At 43.9% G+C, this 20948-nt stretch overlaps 1 protein-coding gene across 1 annotated transcript in view; it reads left to right on the top strand.

Annotated features, from left to right (window-relative positions):
- Window positions 1-14796, top strand: part of LOC139384550 (synaptotagmin-9-like) — a 49695-nt gene extending 34899 nt beyond the window's left edge. The window contains exons 4-7 of the mRNA XM_071129392.1: window positions 9999-10119; window positions 10351-10522; window positions 12267-12396; window positions 14150-14796. Coding sequence (XP_070985493.1) covers window positions 9999-10119; window positions 10351-10522; window positions 12267-12396; window positions 14150-14218 — 492 coding nt within the window. The 3' untranslated portion in view covers window positions 14219-14796. The remainder of the gene's footprint in view (window positions 1-9998; window positions 10120-10350; window positions 10523-12266; window positions 12397-14149) is intronic.
- Window positions 14797-20948: the final 6152 nt, after the last annotated feature.

Here is a 20948-nt window from a genome sequence, read left to right as displayed (position 1 = left end):
TCCTCTGCTCTCTCTCTTCACTGCTTTACTTTCCTCTCTCCTCTCCTCCTCTGCTCTCTATCTCTTCACTGCTTTACTTTCCTCTCCTCCTCTCTCTTTTCACTGCTCTCTCTCTCTTCACTGCTTTACTTTCCTCTCCCCTCTCCTCCTCTGCTCTCTCTCTTCACTGCTCTATTCTCCTCTCTCCTCTCCTCCTCTGCTCTCTCTTCACTGCTCTATTCTCATCTCCCCTCTCCTCCTCTCTCTCTCTCTTCACTGCTCTATTCTCCTCTCCCCTCTCCTCCTCTCTCTCTCTCTTCACTGCTCTATTCTCCTCTCTCCTCTCCTCCTCTCTCTCTCTCTTCAGTGCTCTATTCTCCTCTCCCCTCTCTTCCTCTCTCTCTCTCTTCACTGCTCTATTCTCCTCTCCTCCTCTCTCTCTCTTCACTGCTCTATTCTCCTCTCCTCATCTCTCTCTCTCTTCACTGCTCTATTCTCCTCTCCTCCTCTCTCTCTTTCTTCACTGCTCTATTCTCCTCTCTCCTCTCCTCCTCTCTCTCTTCACTGCTCTATTCTCCTCTCTCCTCTCTCCTCTCCTCCTCTCTCTCTCTCTTCACTGCTCTATTCTCCTCTCTCCTCTCCTCCTCTCTCTCTCTCTCTTCACTGCTATATTCTCCTCTCCTCCTCTCTCTCTCTCTTCACTGCTCTATTTTCCTCTCCCCTCTCCTCCTCTCTCTCTCTCTTCACTGCTCTATTCTCCTCTCCTCTCCTCCTCTGCTCTCTCTCTTCACTGCTCTATTCTCCTCTCTCCTCTCCTCCTCTCTCTCTCTCTTCACTGCTCTATTCCCCTCTCCCCTCTCCTCCTCTCTCTCTCTCTTCACTGCTATATTCTCCTCTCCTCTCCTCCTCTCTCTCTCTCTTCACTGCTCTATTCTCCTCTACCCTCTCCTCCTCTCTCTCTCTCTTCACTGCTCTATTTTCCTCTCCTCTCCTCCTCTGCTCTCTCTTCACTGCTCTATTCTCCTCTCTCCTCTCCTCCTCTCTCTCTCTCTCTCTTCACTGCTCTATTCCCCTCTCCCCTCTCCTCCTCTTTCTCTCTCTTCACTGCTCTATTCTCCTCTCCCCTCTCCTCCTCTCTCTCTCTCTTCACTGCTCTATTCTCCTCTCTCCTCTCCTCCTTTGCTCTCTCTCTTCACTGCTCTACTTTCCTCTCCTCCTCTGCTCTCTCTCTTCACTGCTTTACTTTCCTCTCTCCTCTCCTCCTCTGCTCTCTCTCTCTTCACTGCTTTACTTTCCTCTCCCCTCTCCTCCTCTGATCTCTCTCTTCACTGCTCTATTCTCCTCTCTCCTCTCCCCCTCTGCTCTCTCTTCACTGCTCTATTCTCCTCTCCCCTCTCCTCCTCTCGCTCTCTCTTCACTGCTCTATTCCCCTCTCCCCTCTCCTCCTCTTTCTCTCTCTTCACTGCTCTATTCTCCTCTCCCCTCTCCTCCTCTCTCTCTCTCTTCACTGCTCTATTCTCCTCTCTCCTCTCCTCCTTTGCTCTCTCTCTTCACTGCTCTACTTTCCTCTCCTCCTCTGCTCTCTCTCTTCACTGCTTTACTTTCCTCTCTCCTCTCCTCCTCTGCTCTCTATCTCTTCACTGCTTTACTTTCCTCTCCTCCTCTCTCTTTTCACTGCTCTCTCTCTCTTCACTGCTTTACTTTCCTCTCCCCTCTCCTCCTCTGCTCTCTCTCTTCACTGCTCTATTCTCCTCTCTCCTCTCCTCCTCTGCTCTCTCTTCACTGCTCTATTCTCATCTCCCCTCTCCTCCTCTCTCTCTCTCTTCACTGCTCTATTCTCCTCTCCCCTCTCCTCCTCTCTCTCTCTCTTCACTGCTCTATTCTCCTCTCTCCTCTCCTCCTCTCTCTCTCTCTTCAGTGCTCTATTCTCCTCTCCCCTCTCTTCCTCTCTCTCTCTCTTCACTGCTCTATTCTCCTCTCCTCCTCTCTCTCTCTTCACTGCTCTATTCTCCTCTCCTCATCTCTCTCTCTCTTCACTGCTCTATTCTCCTCTCCTCCTCTCTCTCTTTCTTCACTGCTCTATTCTCCTCTCTCCTCTCCTCCTCTCTCTCTTCACTGCTCTATTCTCCTCTCTCCTCTCTCCTCTCCTCCTCTCTCTCTCTCTTCACTGCTCTATTCTCCTCTCTCCTCTCCTCCTCTCTCTCTCTCTCTTCACTGCTATATTCTCCTCTCCTCCTCTCTCTCTCTCTTCACTGCTCTATTTTCCTCTCCCCTCTCCTCCTCTCTCTCTCTCTTCACTGCTCTATTCTCCTCTCCTCTCCTCCTCTGCTCTCTCTCTTCACTGCTCTATTCTCCTCTCTCCTCTCCTCCTCTCTCTCTCTCTTCACTGCTCTATTCCCCTCTCCCCTCTCCTCCTCTCTCTCTCTCTTCACTGCTATATTCTCCTCTCCTCTCCTCCTCTCTCTCTCTCTTCACTGCTCTATTCTCCTCTACCCTCTCCTCCTCTCTCTCTCTCTTCACTGCTCTATTTTCCTCTCCTCTCCTCCTCTGCTCTCTCTTCACTGCTCTATTCTCCTCTCTCCTCTCCTCCTCTCTCTCTCTCTCTCTTCACTGCTCTATTCCCCTCTCCCCTCTCCTCCTCTTTCTCTCTCTTCACTGCTCTATTCTCCTCTCCCCTCTCCTCCTCTCTCTCTCTCTTCACTGCTCTATTCTCCTCTCTCCTCTCCTCCTTTGCTCTCTCTCTTCACTGCTCTACTTTCCTCTCCTCCTCTGCTCTCTCTCTTCACTGCTTTACTTTCCTCTCTCCTCTCCTCCTCTGCTCTCTCTCTCTTCACTGCTTTACTTTCCTCTCCCCTCTCCTCCTCTGATCTCTCTCTTCACTGCTCTATTCTCCTCTCTCCTCTCCCCCTCTGCTCTCTCTTCACTGCTCTATTCTCCTCTCCCCTCTCCTCCTCTCGCTCTCTCTTCACTGCTCTATTCTCCTCTCCCCTCTCCTCTCTCTCTCTCTTCACTGCTCTATTCTCCTCTCCCCCTCCTCCTCTCTCTCTCTCTTCACTGCTCTATTCTCCTCTCTCCTCTCCTCCTTTGCTCTCTCTCTTCACTGCTCTACTTTCCTCTCCTCCTCTGCTCTCTCTCTTCAGTGCTTTACTTTCCTCTCTCCTCTCCTCCTCTGCTCTCTCTCTTCACTGCTCTATTCTCCTCTCTCCTCTCCTCCTCTGCTCTCTCTTCACTGCTCTATTCTCCTCTCCCCTCTCCTCCTCTCTCTCTCTCTTCACTGCTCTATTCTCCTCTCCCCTCTCCTCCTCTCTCTCTCTCTTCACTGCTCTATTCTCCTCTATCCTCTCCTCCTCTGCTCTCTCTCTTCACTGCTTTACTTTCCTCTCCCCTCTCCTCCTCTATCTCTCTCTTCACTGCTCTATTCTCCTCTCCCCTCTCCTCCTCTGCTCTCTCTCTTCACTGCTTTACTTTCCTCTCCCCTCTCCTCCTCTGCTCTCTCTCTTCACTGCTCTACTCTCCTCTTCCCCCCTCTGCCATCTTTTAGTCTCACATAATTGGTTGTCTAAGATATTGACCACATGTGCGTGTGTGCCTGACTGTCTCAGTGGGGTTTAATTGGATGCTCTGTGACACAACTGAACCCTACCTCCATCCCCTCACCTCCTCTTCCCCCTCTCTCTCACCTCCTTCCTCCCCTCAGCTCTGCCTCCTCCGCCTCCACCTCACCTGTCTGGTAATCGGTTTTCTCTCTCTCTTTGGGTGATTACAGTGAGATGCCGCTGTACCCACCATCTCTGAAGAGCTCTAATATAATCTGCATGCTAATGTTAGACTAAATAATAATATGAATACACTCTTAGAAAAAAACGGTTCTACCTGGAACCAAACATTTTTTTACTAGGAGTGTACAGTGGGACACAATGAGGGTGGTAATAGGCTGGGCAGAGAAATAAAAGTATATAGTGGAGGGCAGACTCAGTGTAGGTAGTAATTAATAAATGGCCACTCATATTGGGTCTTTGATAAGTTTAACTGGACTTTCAAATGTCTTTGCCACTTTGATCCAGCCATTATTTAGGAAGATTACCTAAATAATGTGCCAGTGAGGGGTTGTCTGGTAACATGGGTCATTAGCTCTGAGTGTATCTATATTTGGGAAGGACAAAAATATCAGTCTCAAGCTCATGGTATTTCATTTAACCGCAGGCACAAGATTGAGAGTAGTGGTATTTGGATGTGCGTGTGTGCGGGAGTGTGAGTGTGCATGCATATGACACGTGCTTCTGTGGAAGTTTATGTTTGCATACACATAGCAGGATGGAGGGCTTCATTTCAGAGGGGAGTGACCGAAATCTCGGTTGTTAGTGTGAGGGAGGCAGCTTTGACAGGTTGACATAGAGATGGTGATGGCATCCATTAATCACTAGAGCCTGTCTAGTGCTGGACCGGGTCTCCCACTAAGTCTGGAGCCCCAGCAACAACAGGGAGCAGCCCTAACCAAGACCATGAAATCATACATACCTCATGACTAAGACCAGGAGTTTTCCTGACCATGTACCCTGACCAGGAAATACTCTGGGCCTAGTTATAGCCTGTAAGTTATACATTTATAGATTTTTGTCTTTATATTTTATTTTCACAATGGTATTACAATTGGAATGCAATAGTCTTGTTTGTGTTGAGCTGTCTGTGGTTAGCATTCCTTAGCCTGAGGGCACATGAAGCTCTCTGGAACAGTTCAAAACCCAAACCAAACCACAAGAGATCTGACCCAGCCCAGTGAAATGACTTTCATAAGCAGGTACATGGCGCCAAACACAACAATTTACTGCAAATGACAACCCGCTCATACAGAGTGTAGCTACAGTATATTATGTACATGTTAACCCCTCACTGTGTACTGTGACATGAATACACATGCATATCGGAGGAGGTTGTTAGGGTCTTGAAGGTAAAACTTTTGTGGCTGATGAGGGGGCTTGAACCAGAGATCCTCCAGTTATAAATAACGCATTACCTTCAAAGCTATCATGTAGCCAGCCAGAGTCTGGACCCAGTGAAAAAGGTCAGAGCACACTTATATTAGCATATATCAGAAGAAACAAAGAAACCTGACAGGACTACTCTCTAGTGTCTATAACACTCAGTGTCCACCCAATATCTTCCCTCTCTCTGAACCACTAGTCAAGGGGAAAAGAGAAAGAACAAAAAACAGAGTGAGATGAAGGGTGAGACGGTATGAAAAAACCCCGCTGAAGTGTTACTGATAAAGAGGGAGGAGTGTGTCTCATAGAGCTGACAAGATCATTCATCTCTCGCTTCTTTCACAACCTGAGGCAATCAGATCCACATCTCCTCACATAGCTGACAGAATCACACAGGCGGATCCTCACTGACCAGCTGTATCAGTGCTCGGTATGATGGGGAAGATATACATGGAAATATAATGTTATTCTTTACAACATTCCAGTTGCTCTGAAATCTCACGGTTATTGTAAGATAACAACACGCCTCGATTACTTTGAAATTGTAGCAGTTTCTCTGAAATGGCATTGTTATTATTATGGAGTTTTAGTTTCCCCAACATATCAGTTTTTCTGAAATGGAACAGTTATTGTGAGATAACAACTTGCCTCGAATGACAAAATAACTCCTCATCCCTTTCATCGTTAGCTAGACACAGGCAGAAACCTGACAAAACAGTTGTATTGTTCAGTGATGTCACAGCCTTTCGGATCTGTTGTAAGCTGCGGTTATGTTTGCCAGCAGCGTGTCAACTTCGAATATGTGTAGACAGAGTGCATGTTACTACTGCACTCCGACACCAATACACACCAAACATAGACGAGTCGACGACAGTCATAGCTCCCGAAATAGGAGAGCAGTGACGTTGTTAAATTTTTTTGAAAAATATATTTTTCACCTTTATTTAACCAGGTAGACCAGTTGAGAACAAGTTCTCATTTACAACTGCGACCTGGCCAAGATAAAGCAAAGCAGTGTGGCAAAACAACAACAGAGTTACACATAAACAAACGTACAGTCAATAACACAATAGAAAAATCTATGTACAGTGTGTGCAAATGTAGACGATTAGGGAGGGAAGGCAATAAATAGGCCGCAGAGGCAAAATAATTACAATTTAGCATTAACACTGGAATGACAGATGTGCAGATGATGATGTGCAAGTAGAAAATAGAGATACTGGGGTGCAAAAGAGAAAGAGGATAAGTAATAATATGGGAATGAAGTTGGATGGGCTGTTTACAGATGGACTGTGTACAAGTACAGTGATCGGTGAGCTGCTCTGACAGCTGATGCTTAAAGTTAGAGAGGGAGATATAAGTCTCCAACTTCAGTGATTTTTGCAATTCGTTCCAGTCATGGGCAGCAGAGAACTGGAAGGAAAGGCGGCTAAAGGAAGTGCTGGCTTTGGGGTGACCAGTCAAATATATCTGCTGGACCGCGTGCTACAGGTGGGTGTTGCTATGGTGACCAGTGAGCTGAGATAAGGCGGGGCTTTACCTAGCATAGACTTATAGATGACCTGGAGCCAGTGGGTTTGACCTGTTATTTGTGTTGTTGTAGATGAGTGGTCACCATTAACTCTTAGATTAAGGTGGGGTAGCGTGCTGTAACTGTCTGCCTGACAACCAATCCGAGGGAAGGATTCCTGATGGAAGAGGGTAGGAGGGAAATTCAGGGATACAAATACAATAAGCCCGTCCTCCTATAGCTCCTCCCACCATCCTCTATTTCAGTCTTTAGCACATTCTCTCTTCCTTATTCCCTCCTTCAGGTTCTCTACAATCCTTTGGGGAATGTCTAATCCAAGTATGGCCTTCTGTTGTTAGCCAATGCATACACACGCTTATTTTTACATTTTAGTCATTGAGCAGACACTTATCCAGTGCGACTTACAAGAGCAATTACGGTTAAGGGACAGATTTTTCACCTCGTCGGCTCAGGGATTCGATCTAGAGACCTATCGGTTACTGGCCGAAAGCTCTTAACCGCTAGGCTACGCTAGGCTCCCCCAGAACAGGGGGAGCCAGTAAGAAACCCCCATTGTCATAGTTTGCGATAACGTTGCTTTTCACCACTCTGCAGCTGTCACAGATTGGTTTGCAGCACATCACAGATTTATGGTTTTGTACCTGCCTGCATATTCACCCTTCCTCAACCCAATAGAGGAGTTTTTCTCTGCCTGGAGGTGGAAAGTGTTTGGTCACCACCCACATGACCAAATGTCTCTTTTGGAAGCCATGCGTGCCAGATGTGAGGACATGAGTCCAGAGGACTGCCAGGAATGGATAAGGCACTCCAGAAGGTTCTTCCCCAGGTGCATGGCAAGAGAAAACATTAGATGTGATGTTGAAGAAAATCTGTGGCCTGATGCTAGAGAGAGGCAGGATTAGCCCCTCAATTATTTGTTCGAATTACAGTATGTACTTTTAGTTTCTACCTTTTTTTTCTCATTACTGTAATTCCGTAAATTACTACAGACTATTGAAGCAAACTGCTAATTTTCATATACCTTAAAGAATTGTTATGTTCTAAAAATTGTAATAAATCATGGGAAAGAATGTCACTCTTTTCTTTGAAGAAAATATTACTTTGTATGAAGTCACTGAAATTGTTCAAACTGTAAAGATGAAAAGTTTGTATTTTCTGTATTGATGTTTGATGCTAGTGTTTTTACTCTCAGTGTGTTCTGAGTGACAGTGTGTGTTGTCTCAGTGAGGGTTGTGCATAGTGTTTGGCTGCACTGAGCGTGTTTTGAGCCATGTGTTAAGAGTTGTGTTGCTTGGAATGAGTTTTGCAGGTGATGTGAACTGTTTAGCTCAGGTGACTGTTGGTAGTGCAGACTGTAGTTAGAGTTTTGCACATGTGACTCCAGTTGTGCCCACTGTTGTTTAGCAATCGAAAAAAACTGTAAAATGCTATATCCTACTGGTGAAGGTCCTTCAGGGGGTCCCTGGATGCCTGGAACACGGATCTAGCCCTCCTCATCCTGCTTTCACCCCTGAGCAACCCGATAGGAAGACGATTAGGGAGAGGTGTGTAAATGTCACAGGACGCAGGGACCTCATCACGGAACACCGCAGGGGGTTCTGGGAGAAAACAAAAACGCCCCTCCCATCAGGCATGGTAGACAGCAGAGAGAGACCTGCAGAATGCACTGCTATTAACAGTCTGAGGGGCCTTCTGTTTGTGTTCGCTAATCTAGTTTGGGAAGGAGAACGTAACGGTAAAAAAAAAAAATACACAGCTGCATACGCATCAATATGTCTAGAGGTATTCATTAGTAGGACTACATTACTATATAGTAGCAAAACATTTTGTGTTACGTTTGGTAGCGTTTTTATGAAACCTTTCATTGGGTTAATCAATTAAAATCTTGCATAGAAAGTTATTGCTCTCCCATTAAAATGTTCCAGTAGAATTCTCAGTGTGTCAGAGGAGATCTCACTACCTCTACGGAGTTATTTTCAGAACAGGGTGATAATTGAGCTGTTGCTTTTTACAGCCGAACAGAAGTCTTCTCTCTCGCGTAGCATCAATGTTTATTATTGGAAATATGAGAGGGAGTTTTCCAGACAAATGACTGGGAAGCGTTTCAGATAAATCTAGCCTGATACCTTTGCTACAGCACCGTTACCTGTGAGTGAGCTAGTGATGATACTTATGAGGACATGTCAGTAATGAGTTCTCCTATAAATTAGCAACATATTAGTTATAAAGGGAGTGAGGGAATTTGCCATTGTTAATCTTATAATAAAAAGCTCTTCCGACCCTTCAGCGAAACAAACTAGAGAGTAGCCATGACGGGGTTGTTGGTCAACATGTTGGCTCAAGTCCTTGTAAAATCCCAAGGCACTGGTTTGAGCTTGATATGGTCAGAGCCTGTTGTGATAGTGTTCTGTTCCATCCTTATTCTAATGATATTGGGGTAAGAACAATAAGGATCTTGTCCTTAACCGATCCTGACCGTATATTGATTATTTTGAGATTATTTATTTAGTGGTTGATATAGTGGTGTTGTGTTTCCACCCTGCAGGATACAGTGGTTGATATTGTTGTATTGTGTCTCCACCCTGCAGGATACAGTGGTTGATATAGTGGTGTTGTGTTTCCACCCTGCAGGATACAGTGGTTGATATTGTTGTATTGTGTCTCCACCCTGCAGGATACAGTGGTTGATATTGTTGTATTGTGTCTCCACCCTGCAGGATACAGTTGTTGATATTGTTGTGTTGTGTTTCCACCCTGTAGGATACAGTGGTTGATATTGTGGTGTTAGGTTGTGTTTCCACCCTGCAGGATAATGTGGTTGATATTGTGGTGTTGTATTGTGTTTCCACCCTGGACACAGTGGTTGATATTGTGGTGTTAGGTTGTGTTTCCACCCTGCAGGATAATGTGGTTGATATTGTGGTGTTGTATTGTGTTTCCACCCTGGACACAGTGGTTGATATTGTGGTGTTAGGTTGTGTTTCCACCCTGCAGGATAATGTGGTTGATATTGTGGTGTTGTATTGTGTTTCCACCCTGCAGGATAATGTGGTTGATATTGTGGTGTTGTAATGTGCTTCCACCCTGCAGGATACAGTGGTTGATAGTGTTGTGTTTCCACACTGGACACAGTGGTTGATACTGTGGTGTTAGGTTGTGTTTCCACCCTGGACACAGTGGTTGATATTGTGGTGTTAGGTTGTGTTTCCACCCTGCAGGATACAGTGGTTGATATTGTGGTGTTGTATTGTGTTTCCACCCTGCAGGATAATGTGGTTGATATTGTGGTGTTGTATTGTGTTTCCACCCTACAGGATAATGTGGTTGATATTGTGGTGTTGTATTGTGTTTCCACCCTGCAGGATAATGTGGTTGATATTGTGGTGTTGTATTGTGTTTCCACCCTACAGGATAATGTGGTTGATATTGTGGTGTTGTATTGTGTTTCCACCCTGCAGGATAATGTGGTTGATATTGTGGTGTTGTATTGTGTTTCCACCCTGCAGGATAATGTGGACCTGGGAGACCTGATGTTCTCTCTGTGCTACCTGCCCACCGCCGGCAGACTGACCATCACCATGATCAAGGCCAGGAACCTTAAGGCCATGGACATCACTGGGGCATCAGGTAGAAGTCAACACTACCCCACACCATAACAACACTACCACAAAAACACATAATATCTCACTGTGTATTTCTATTCAGAACATCACTATAACACTGTGTGTTTCTATTCAATACTACTTAACATCAAAATATGCTGTATACAACAAAAATAGCACAGCAGACTCTGTCTCAGTCTCAATGTCTCAGTCTCAATGTCTCAGTTTGTCACTCTCTATGTCTCTATCTCTCTAGACCCGTATGTGAAGGTCTCTCTAATGTGTGACGGTCGGAGATTAAAGAAGAGGAAGACCTCCACTAAGAGGAACACTCTGAACCCTGTCTACAATGAAGCCATAGTCTTTGATGTCCCCCCAGAGAACATTGACCAGATCGGCCTTATGATCGCAGTCATGGACTACGACCGGTGAGTAAATTTAACTCAGAGATCCAGTAGTTTTTAACTCAGTGACTCAGTAGTTTTTAACTCAGTGACTCAGTAGTTTTTAACTCAGTGACTCAGTAGCTTTTAACTCAGTGACTTAGTAGTTTTTAACTCAGTGACTCAGTAGTTTTAAACTCAGTGACTCAGTAGTTTTTAACTCAGTGACTCAGTAGCTTTTAACTCAGTGACTCAGTAGCTTTTAACTCAGTGACTCAGTAGCTTTTGAAATTGCTAGCTACTGCCCTCATTCAACACCATTTTGACTATGCTAGTACTTCCTGGTTTGTGGGCTTATCTACATTTATGAAGGGGAAGCTCCAGATAGCCCAGACTAAGCTGCTCAGGGTGGTATTGAAGGTGAGTCCTCATACTCACATAGGCAGGAGCTACTTCCAGGAACTAAACTGGCTGCCTGTTGAGGCTAGGGTGTCCCAGATTAGAATAGGTTTGGTTTACAGGAGTATTTATGGTCCTGCGCCCAGATATCTAAGTGATTGATTTCCTCGTGTTAGGGATGCATACAATCACAGCACCAGATCAGGTGTTGTGTGCTTATTTATACAGGTTCAGGAGTAATGCTAGGAAATATACTTTCTTATGTACTGGAGCCTCAGAATGGAATGAGTTGCCTCTGCCCATAAAAACAACTTCCTCTCTGGGCAGCTTTAAAAATAAAGTAAAAATATGTTTGATGTCTTCTGTGCCCATATGAAGAACCCCTATGATGTAACTGGAATGATGAGATAGATGTTCATCTTCTATGTTTTTGTTTTATTATTTCACTGCCATACTGTGTTTGATCTTGTCCATCTTGTCTCAAGAGGACCACAATGGAAATAAGTCCCAGACTTTATTGTGTGTTATCCTCAATGATTTTATTCATGTGCACGTATGGCTTTTTCAAGTTTTACGTGTGCTTGTTTTTTAAAATGGTTGAATGAATAAATTAAACTAAAAGCTAAACTCAGTGACTCAGTAGCTTTTAAATCAGTGACACAGTAGTTTTTAAATTGTGGTTCTTATGCAGTATATACCCGTGTGCTACTTGTCAGTCTCTCAGGTTTCTTGTAGCCCCTTGAGCGTGTAGATACCTCCAGTCTAGACAATACTGATTCAGAATTGATGCGAGGCATATAGATGGTTAAAAAGCTTTCAATGCAGAAGGGAGTGAATTAGAGAAGGTTACATTACCCCGAGCCTCCTATCTTGTGGGTAGCAGTCCAACATCTCCTCGTCTTTATCTTCCTTCTATTCTTTCTCTTATCAACTCTCATTTTAGTACCGCTATGTTTTTCTACCATGGAAAATGTATCATCATTACTGTGAAGGCAGACATATTCACATGATCACCTAGCTTTGAATGACTGTTCTGTCACACCATGATTGAAAAGATACTCTCACTCTCGTCGCATCATTTAGTTCTGTCACACCATTCATACAGACGCAATATGAATGTTCTTTCCTGAGATTTTACATCCCATCATACATTTTGGTTGATGCCCTATTTTTCGATGAATTCACACATTTTCAATGATTCATGTGATTCACTTTTAGATCCACACAGGGTTACTGTAATGTTACTTTAATGTTCTGTCTAAAGTTAGGAATAAACTTGTAGGTTTATCTTACTACCCAAATAAACGTTACGTTTAGGTCGAGACAGTACTCCTTCATCTCCAGTCCAAAGGCAGGATTAATGAAGGCCTCTGTGTGTTTCCCTATCCAGTGTAGGCCATAATGAGGTCATCGGGGTGTGTAAAGTGGGCACCGATGCAGAGCACCTGGGCCGAGACCACTGGAGCGAAATGCTGTCGTACCCGCGAAAACCCATCGCCCACTGGCACCCGCTCATAGAGGTAAAGCCGGTGTTCGTGTGTGTGTGTCCACATATGTGTCTTGTTTCCAAGTGCAACATTTCCAAGGTGTGCCTCAGCCTAAATAGGTTTGTATTGCATACTGTCAAAATGACTCAAATACCCGACATCTTTGAGCAGACTAGTTTGACCTATGTCTGGTGGTTTCAGACTTTTAGAGTGTCGTTACCTGCCACAGGAACTCATTCATCAAAATTATCCTCCTCTTTTCTAAGGCCTCATTCTTCTCAATAATAAATACCCTAAGAGGCTCTCAAACTCTCTACCTCCTAGCGCAAAGAAATCCTCCATTGTTAAAAACAACCACAGCTGAGAATGCAGAAGGCTTTCAGCGAGTAGGTGTATCTTGATGGCAGCAAGAAGCATGGCAGCAAGTATACTGATTCTTCTGAAGAAGAATCAAGGCCTTTCTACATCTCATGTTTACATTGCATTGTATAAGATGTTGCTATATACAAGGTAGCTGAACAACGGTATACATAAAATAGCTGCCATTAATTGGAAATATATAATAACACATCTATTATTATGGCGGATAGATGGAGTGGAGAGGAGTGTTGAGGAGTTGAAGGAGAGAGTGTGTGACCTGTGCACTCAGCCTTGCATAATGGCTTTATTGCGTTGGCTTCAAAGGAGACTGTCTTCCTTTTAGAACACAGCTGAGTGAACCACCAATGTTTAGAGAGGGAGCGAGGGAGAGAAAGAGAGAGTGAGACAGACAGATAGGGAGAGACATACTGTAGATTAAGTGAAAGAGACAGCACGAGAGCAAGAGAAGAGGTAGAGAGACAGACAGAGCAGGATTTGAGAAAAGGAACAATTAAGTGGACTATTCTGTTTGCTTCAGGGTTACTTACTTAGTTACATGTACATTATGTGACAATGCTTTGAAATCCTAATTTGAGCCCCCAGGAAAGCACATCTATTGTTTAGCAGTCTGCCTCACCAGCCATTTGAATCAATGTTGTTCTGCCTTCACAAGGCCCTCCCCCCAAAAATCACATAGTCAAAACACACCCGGGACGCAAAAGGACTTCAAACGCAACTATGTTTGTGTGTTTGTTTGCTCTGTAACCCATCACTCTCTCCCTCACTCTCTTTCTGTAATGGCTTCTGTCTTTTTGCTTTTAAGCCAGCAAACAAAACAATTACTGTCAAGAAGAACTGAACCTTTCACTGCAAAATACATCTGACTTTGATGAGATGAGAAGAGAGGAAGACATTTTGCTGCTTGCTTAACTAACCGATTCTGAGCGGCTAGATTTCTGCAAGCGAAAGAAGAGAATCAATCAAGTGCATTCATGTTGAAGTGCTGGGAGTTTGAGAGAATCTCTGTTTTCACTATGGGTGTTTTAGAGAGTAGTTATGTTTGGCAGTCTTCTAAGGAGGATTCAGAGGCAATAAAGATAATTTCCAAAACATATTTTAGTTTGGCACAGCTTGTTGCTTATCACCTACAATTCGTGAGAGATCCTTGTATTAGTGAGCTCTTATTTATGTCTTTAGGTCACAATTGCTGCTATTAAGCTTTAACTACAGTGCAGTGAACGTCACTTTCTAACATAACTTACAATTTAATTGGTTTATTGAAGTAGCAGATTTGGTCAATACACTGACCCGAAGTGATCTGTTATCTTCTTCCCCTCTACAGAATGTCTCTAGGACTATTAATCTACATGTACACAGCTATCTTTATTGGAGGTTTATCTCTCTTTCGTCTCTCTCTCTCCCACAGTACCAAGGCACCACAGGTGGGAGCCAGGCAGGGTCCTGTAATTCTCTGAAGACTCCTCCGTCTCCGTAAGCCCGTAAGCTTAACCGCGGGTCCCTCCTGGAATACTACCACAAGGAGAAGAGCCAGGCGGTCCAGCCCAACCGTAGGAACACCGTCCTGCTTGGTGGTCGACATACTGTTATACGTCACAATAGTGTGCGGTCGATCTCATGGTTATCAGAGACCAATCATTGTCAGCTCTGTGTCTCTGGGACAGGGCGTTTGCATGGGGAGTTGGATTGATTCAGTTGCATGTTGAGTGACCACATAATATGGTTGTTTTCTTTTTCATTCAGTTCTAAAAAGAAAATGGATGACAAAAACAACCAGGAGGTTTTAACAGTTTGGTCTAAGCCTGAGTTTGAAGTAACCGTTTTTTACATTAGCCTTGCTCTACCTGTTTTTAATGGGGTGTGTCTGTATTGCACAGTGTACTTAAAAACAACCAGTCGAACTGATATACATATTTCATTTGGAAACAGTGCATGAGGTCATGGTTTTTTGGTGGAATATCTTCTCCTCAGTTTCTTTCGGTTTCTGTTCTTGGAATAGAATGTTCAGTCGGATGATCACATGACATGTGCAGTGGCAATTCATTTCTTAGACTTAGTACCTGTACGTGAAAATGTCCTTTCAATTGTTATCAATAAATATTTATTAATAAAAACACAGCTGGGTGGTCAATGTTATAATCCTCACCTGTTGGTATGACAACTACAGATTGTCTTGAGGTGATAAAAGGCATGCGTGTGAGTCTAAGTGTTTTCTGAGAGATGGAGATGGGGTCTAGTCATTTGATTCGTACCTTGTCGATGATCAGTTGTTTATTTTTGCAAATTACAAATCAAATCAATGAGATTGCAGCCGAGTGGATTACCATGACTGGAAGAAGTGCCTGTATTTGTGAGAAGATTACTAATGAATCCACATAGAAACCAATGCCAAATGAACATCTACTCCGAACATTCACAGATGACTTATCATTATGGTTTAGAATAATCTGGATACATGCCTAGTTGCTAACTACTGTTTCACTTTATCAGCTGGGTTCAGTGAATAATACTGTTGCTATGCATACCTCTTGGGGATACATGTACTTGTACATTTGAGGCTCTGACAGAATATTGATTCCACTGTTTCCTACAGTGTCATACAGGCTCGTCAGTTCTAGAGCAAGCTGATTGGCTATCGAACCATGTGTCTCCTCATTGCATAGGCTGCATGTTCTGGGGCTAAATTGGTCCTCCTTTGCTCTCCATGGATTAGCTGCCTCCAGTGATGATGAGCTGTGATTTGTCACTGTCAGAAAGAGTGTTTTCAATCAGACATGCCTGCCCCTCACAAAGTGCCAGAAATCAGAGTGTGATGAAGTTGTACCTACTCCATATGCTGTTCTCAGGTCAATTTAGCATGTTCCTCCTAATGGTAAAGTTATTAGATTAGGAAGGTTCTGATCCTAGATCTGTGCCTACTACCCGCAGCACTAGAATCAATTGTACCTCGTGTATTGAGCCAGTTTATCAGATATACTGTAGATCAGAAGAGGTCTACCGTGACTGTCTGTTGAATATCCATGTTTCATTATCTGATGCTTTTAGTGATTAATGACTTTGCATGTTGAACTCTACCTGAATGATGGCACCATTGTATTGACTTTAGTCATGGGAATCATGTTACTTCATAGCTCCATACACATCTATAACAAGCCAACATTGTGTACGTTTTGAATATGACAAGAGAGAACATTAGGAACTGGAGCCATCCATTTCTTTTTTAGCTGAGTATGTCATCAGCCGTGGTGTAAAGTATTTAAGTACAATAATAATTGAAATTTAAATTACTACTTAAGCAGTTTTCTTTTGGTATCTGTACTTTTCTATTACTTCACTACATTCCATAAGAAAATAATGTACTTTTTACTTTTTACTCCATACATTTTCCCTGACACCCAAAATACTCATTACACCCAAAATACTCCTGATTTGCAGGACAGGAAAACAGTCTAATTCACTCACTTATCTAGAGAACCTCACTGGTCATCCCTACTGCCTCTGATCTGGCAGACTCACTAAACATACATGCTTGGTTTGTTAATTATGTCTGAGTGTTGGAGTGTGCACTGGCTATCCGTAAATAAAATACAAAACTAGAAAATTGTGTCGTCTGGTTTGCTTAACATAAGGAATTTTTTAATTTTGATAGTTAGGTATATTTTAGCTATTACATGTACTTTTGGTGCTTAAGTATATTTAAAACCAAATAGAATTTTACTGAAGTAGTATTTTCCGTGTGACTTTCACTTTTACTTGACTCATTTTCTATTAAGGTATCTTTACTTTTAGTATGACAACTGGGGACTTTTTCCACCACTGGTCATAGGCCGATACATTCCCTCCCTGCATATGGGACACTTCAGAAGATGACGCGTGACACCGTTTAGATGATGATGATGCAACGTTCGCTATAAACAGGGCAACTTCCCCGTTCTGTGTAGCCTACAGGATGCTTTGGAAATCGAATTAGGAATTAGAACTCTGGAATGGATATGATCCTTCTTATGATGGTCTAAAGGGTCAGCCATTTTGGTCAGGGAGTTGGTCAAACATGATTTGCCAGTGCTGTGATAAGATAGTGTAAAAAAATGAATTTAAAAAATGATCTGCATTGTAAATTTGTAATAGCCAGCCAGTTTAATTGCAATGATTCCATACATTTTTCAAATTATGCCAATATGCCAACATTCTATTTAAACAATGCAGTCAATCCACAGCTATACACTGGCTGAAATTAGTTGATGATAGGATTTAGACAAGTTGTGAATGCATCAAGTACTGATATTGTATAATATAATATCAAACACAGATTTCCAAGAAAATAAAAATGTTGACATTTATGGTCTGTTTACATATATTTTAGAGGCTATTTATACCGAAACAGTATTTATAATTATACAACAATATTTTGGGGTTACAACTGCCCTATCCCATCTGGACAAGAGGAATATGTATGTAAGAATGCTGTTAATCGACTACAGCTCAGCATTCAACACCATAGTACCCTCTAAGCTCATCATTAAGCTAGAGGCCCTGGGTCTCAACCCCTCCCTGTGCAATTGGGTCCTGGACTTTCTGACGGGACTTTCTGACGGGTGGTGAAGGTAGGAAACTGAAATTCTAATCCAAGATGGCGTAGCAGTCAGACGTCCTTGTCCTGTCGTGTCCCTTGTATATATTGTTTGACATATTTTTCGTCGCATATCCTTTAAAATATTTTGCTAAACCTCATCATCTAAATACTCTCCTGCAACCCGCCTCACCCAATGTGGCGTGGATCAGCTTTTTTTTCCTAAAGTATTTATATTTACTTCGGATCTGGAACCCCTCAACTGAAGCTAGCCAGCTAACTACCAGATATCAGTCAGCAAACCATTGCCAGCGGTCATCAGCTAACCTTCAGCTCGGAAAGCTCTCGCCAGTTCGAACAACGTGACTCTAACCAGAGCATAACGGACCTGCTATTTTTATCCCCGGATTCTTCACAACTAGCTAACAGCAATCCCGGATGACTACTCCTGGCTAGCGTTTCCATCCCAGAGCAAGCATCAATTTAGCTTGATTCTAGCCCGGCCAGGGCTCCTGTGCTACTACCGAAGCATACTCCTGGGCTACAATATCGGTCTGCTAGCTACCTAGAGCTACTTGGAACACTACTAATTCCACGACTGGTCTATCCCCCCCCCCCCCCCCCAAAAGGCTAACTTTCTAGCCCCTGCTATCTGTTAGCTTGCAAACCCGGTCTGCTAACTGCTAGCTTGCCCTGGTCTACTAGCTGCTAGCTTGTTTCGCTCCGGCCTGCTAACTGTTAGCTTGTTAGCCTGCTAACTGTCTTAATCGCCGTGTCACCAGCCAGCCCAACCACTCTCTGGACCCATATGTTCACTTGGCTACGCATGCCTCTCTCTAATATCAATATGCCTTGTACATTACTGTCCTGGTTAGTGATTACTGTCTTATTTCACTGTAGAGCCTCTAGCCCTGCTCAATAAGCCTTAACCAACCATGTTGTTCCACCTCCTACATATGCGATGACATCACCTGGTTTAAACATCTCTAGAGACTATATCTCTCTCTTCATTACTCAATGCCTAGGTTTACCTCCAATGTACTCACATCCTACCTTACCTTTGTCTGTACACTATGCCTTTAATCAATGCTATTGTGCCTAGAAACCTGCTCCTTTTACTCTCTGTTCTGAATGTGCTAGACGGCCAGTTCGTATAGTCTTTAGCCGTACCCTTATCCTACTTCTCCTCTGTTCCTCTGGTGATGTGGAGGTTAATCCAGGTCCTGCAGTGCCTAGCTCCACTCCCACCCCCGAGGTGCTCTCATTTGTTGACTTCTGTAAACGTAAAAGCCTTGGTTTCATGCATGTTAACATTAGAAGCCTCCTCCCTAAGTTTGTTTAATTCACTGCCCTAGCACACTCTGCCAACCCAGATGTCTTAGCCGTGTCTGAATCCTGGCCAAAAACCCTGAAATCTCCATTGCTAACTATAACGTTTTCCGCCAAGATAGAACTGCCAAAGGGAGCGGTGTTGCAATCTACTGCAAAGATAGCCTGCAGAGTTCTGTATTATTTTCTAAGTCTGTACCCAAACAATTTGAGCTTCTACTTCTAAAAATGCACCTTTCCAGAAACAAGTCTCTCACTGTTGCCGCTTGCTATAGACCTCCCTCTGCCCCCAGCTGTGCCCTCGATACTATATGTGAACTGATTGCCGCCCATCTATCTTCTGAGCTCGTGCTACTAGGTGACCTAAACTGGGACATGCTTAACACCCCGGCCATCCTACAAACTAAGCTTGATGCCCTCAATCTCACACAAATTATCAATGAACCTACCAGGTACAACCCCAAATCAGTAAACACGGGCACCCTCATAGATGTCATCCTGACTAATTCACCCTCCAAATACACCTGTGCTGTTTTCAATCAAGATCTCAGCGATCACTGCCTCATTGCCTGCCTCCGTAATGGGTCTGCGACCAAACGACCACCCTTCATCACTGTCAAACGCTCCCTGAAACACTTTTACGAGCAGGCCTTTCTAATCGACCTGGCCAGGGTATCCTGGAATGACATTGACCTCATCCCATCAGTAGATGATGCCTGGCTATTCTTTAAAAGTGCCTTCCTCACCATCTTAAATAAGCATGCCCCTCTCAAAAAATGTAGAACTAGGATTAGATATAGTCCTTGGATCACGCCAGACCTGTCTGCCCTTAACCAGCACAAAATCATCCTGTGGCGTTCTGCATTAGCATCGAATAGCCCCCGTGATATGCAACTTTTCAGGGAAGTTAGGAACAAATATACACAGGCAGTTAGAAAAGCTAAGGCAAGCTTTTTCAAACAGAAATTTGCATCCTGTAGTACTAACTCAAAAAGGTTCTGGGACACTGTAAAGTCCATGGAGAATAAGAGCACCTCCTCCCAGCTGCCCACTGCTCTGAGGCTAGGAAAAATTGTCACCACCGATAAATCCACTATGATTGAGAATTTCAATAAGCATTTCTCTATGGCTGGCCATGCTTTCCACATGGCTACCCCTACCCCGGTCAACTGCCCGGCCCCCTCCACAGCAACCCGCCAAAGCCCCCACCATTTCTCCTTCACCCAAATCCAGATAGCCGATGTTCTGAAAGAGCTGCAAAATCTGGACCCCTACAAATCAGCCAGGCTAGACAATCTGGACCCTCTCTTTCTAAAATGATCTGCCGAAATTGTTGCAACCCCTATTACTAGCCTGTTCAACCTCTCTTTCGTATCGTCTGAGATTCCCAAAGATTGGAAAGCTGCCGCGGTCATCCCCCTCTTCAAAGGGGGTGACACTCTAGACCCAAACTGCTACAGACCTATATCCATCCTACCCTGGCTTTCTTAGGTCTTCGAAAGCCAAGTTAACAAACAGATTACTGACCATTTCTAATCGCACCATTCCTTCTCCGCTATGGAATCTGGTTTCAGAGCTGGTCATGTATGCACCTCAGCCACGCTCAAGGTTCTAAACGACATCATAAACGCAATCGATAAGAGACATTACTGTGCAGCCGTATTCATCGACCTGGCCAAGGCTTTCGACTCTGTCAATCACAACATTCTTGTTGGCAGACTCGACAGCCTTGGTATCTCAAATGATTGCCTCGCCTGATTTACCAACTACTTCTCTGATAGAGTTCAGTGTGTCAAATCGGAGGGCCTGTTGTCTGGACCTCTGACAGTCTCTATGGGTGTGCCATAGGGTTCAATTCTCGGACCGACTCTCTTTTCTGTATACATCAATGATCTTGCTCTTGCTGCTGGTGATTCTCTGATCCACCTCTACGCAGACGACACCATTCTGTATACTTCTGGCCCCTCCTTGGACACTGTGTTAACTAACCTCCAGACGAGCTTCAATGCCATACAACTCTACTTCCGTGGCCTCCAGCTGCTCTTAAACGCAAGTAAAACTAAATGCATGCTTTTCAATTGATCGCTGCCCGCACCTGCTCGCCCGTCCAGCATTACTACTCTGGACGGCTCTGACTTAGAATACGTGGACAACTACAAATACCTGGGTGTCTGGTTAGACTGTAAACTCTCCTTCCAGACTCACATTAAGCATCTCCAATCCAAAATTAAATCTAGAATCGGCTTCCTATTTCGCAACAAAGCATCCTTCACTCATGCTGCCAAACATACCCTCGTAAAACTGACCA

The sequence above is a fragment of the Oncorhynchus clarkii genome, chromosome 26, assembly GCF_045791955.1.
Source record: "Oncorhynchus clarkii lewisi isolate Uvic-CL-2024 chromosome 26, UVic_Ocla_1.0, whole genome shotgun sequence".
In the NCBI taxonomy this organism is placed as follows: domain Eukaryota; kingdom Metazoa; phylum Chordata; class Actinopteri; order Salmoniformes; family Salmonidae; genus Oncorhynchus; species Oncorhynchus clarkii.
This window is presented reverse-complemented; position numbering and strand designations above follow the sequence as displayed.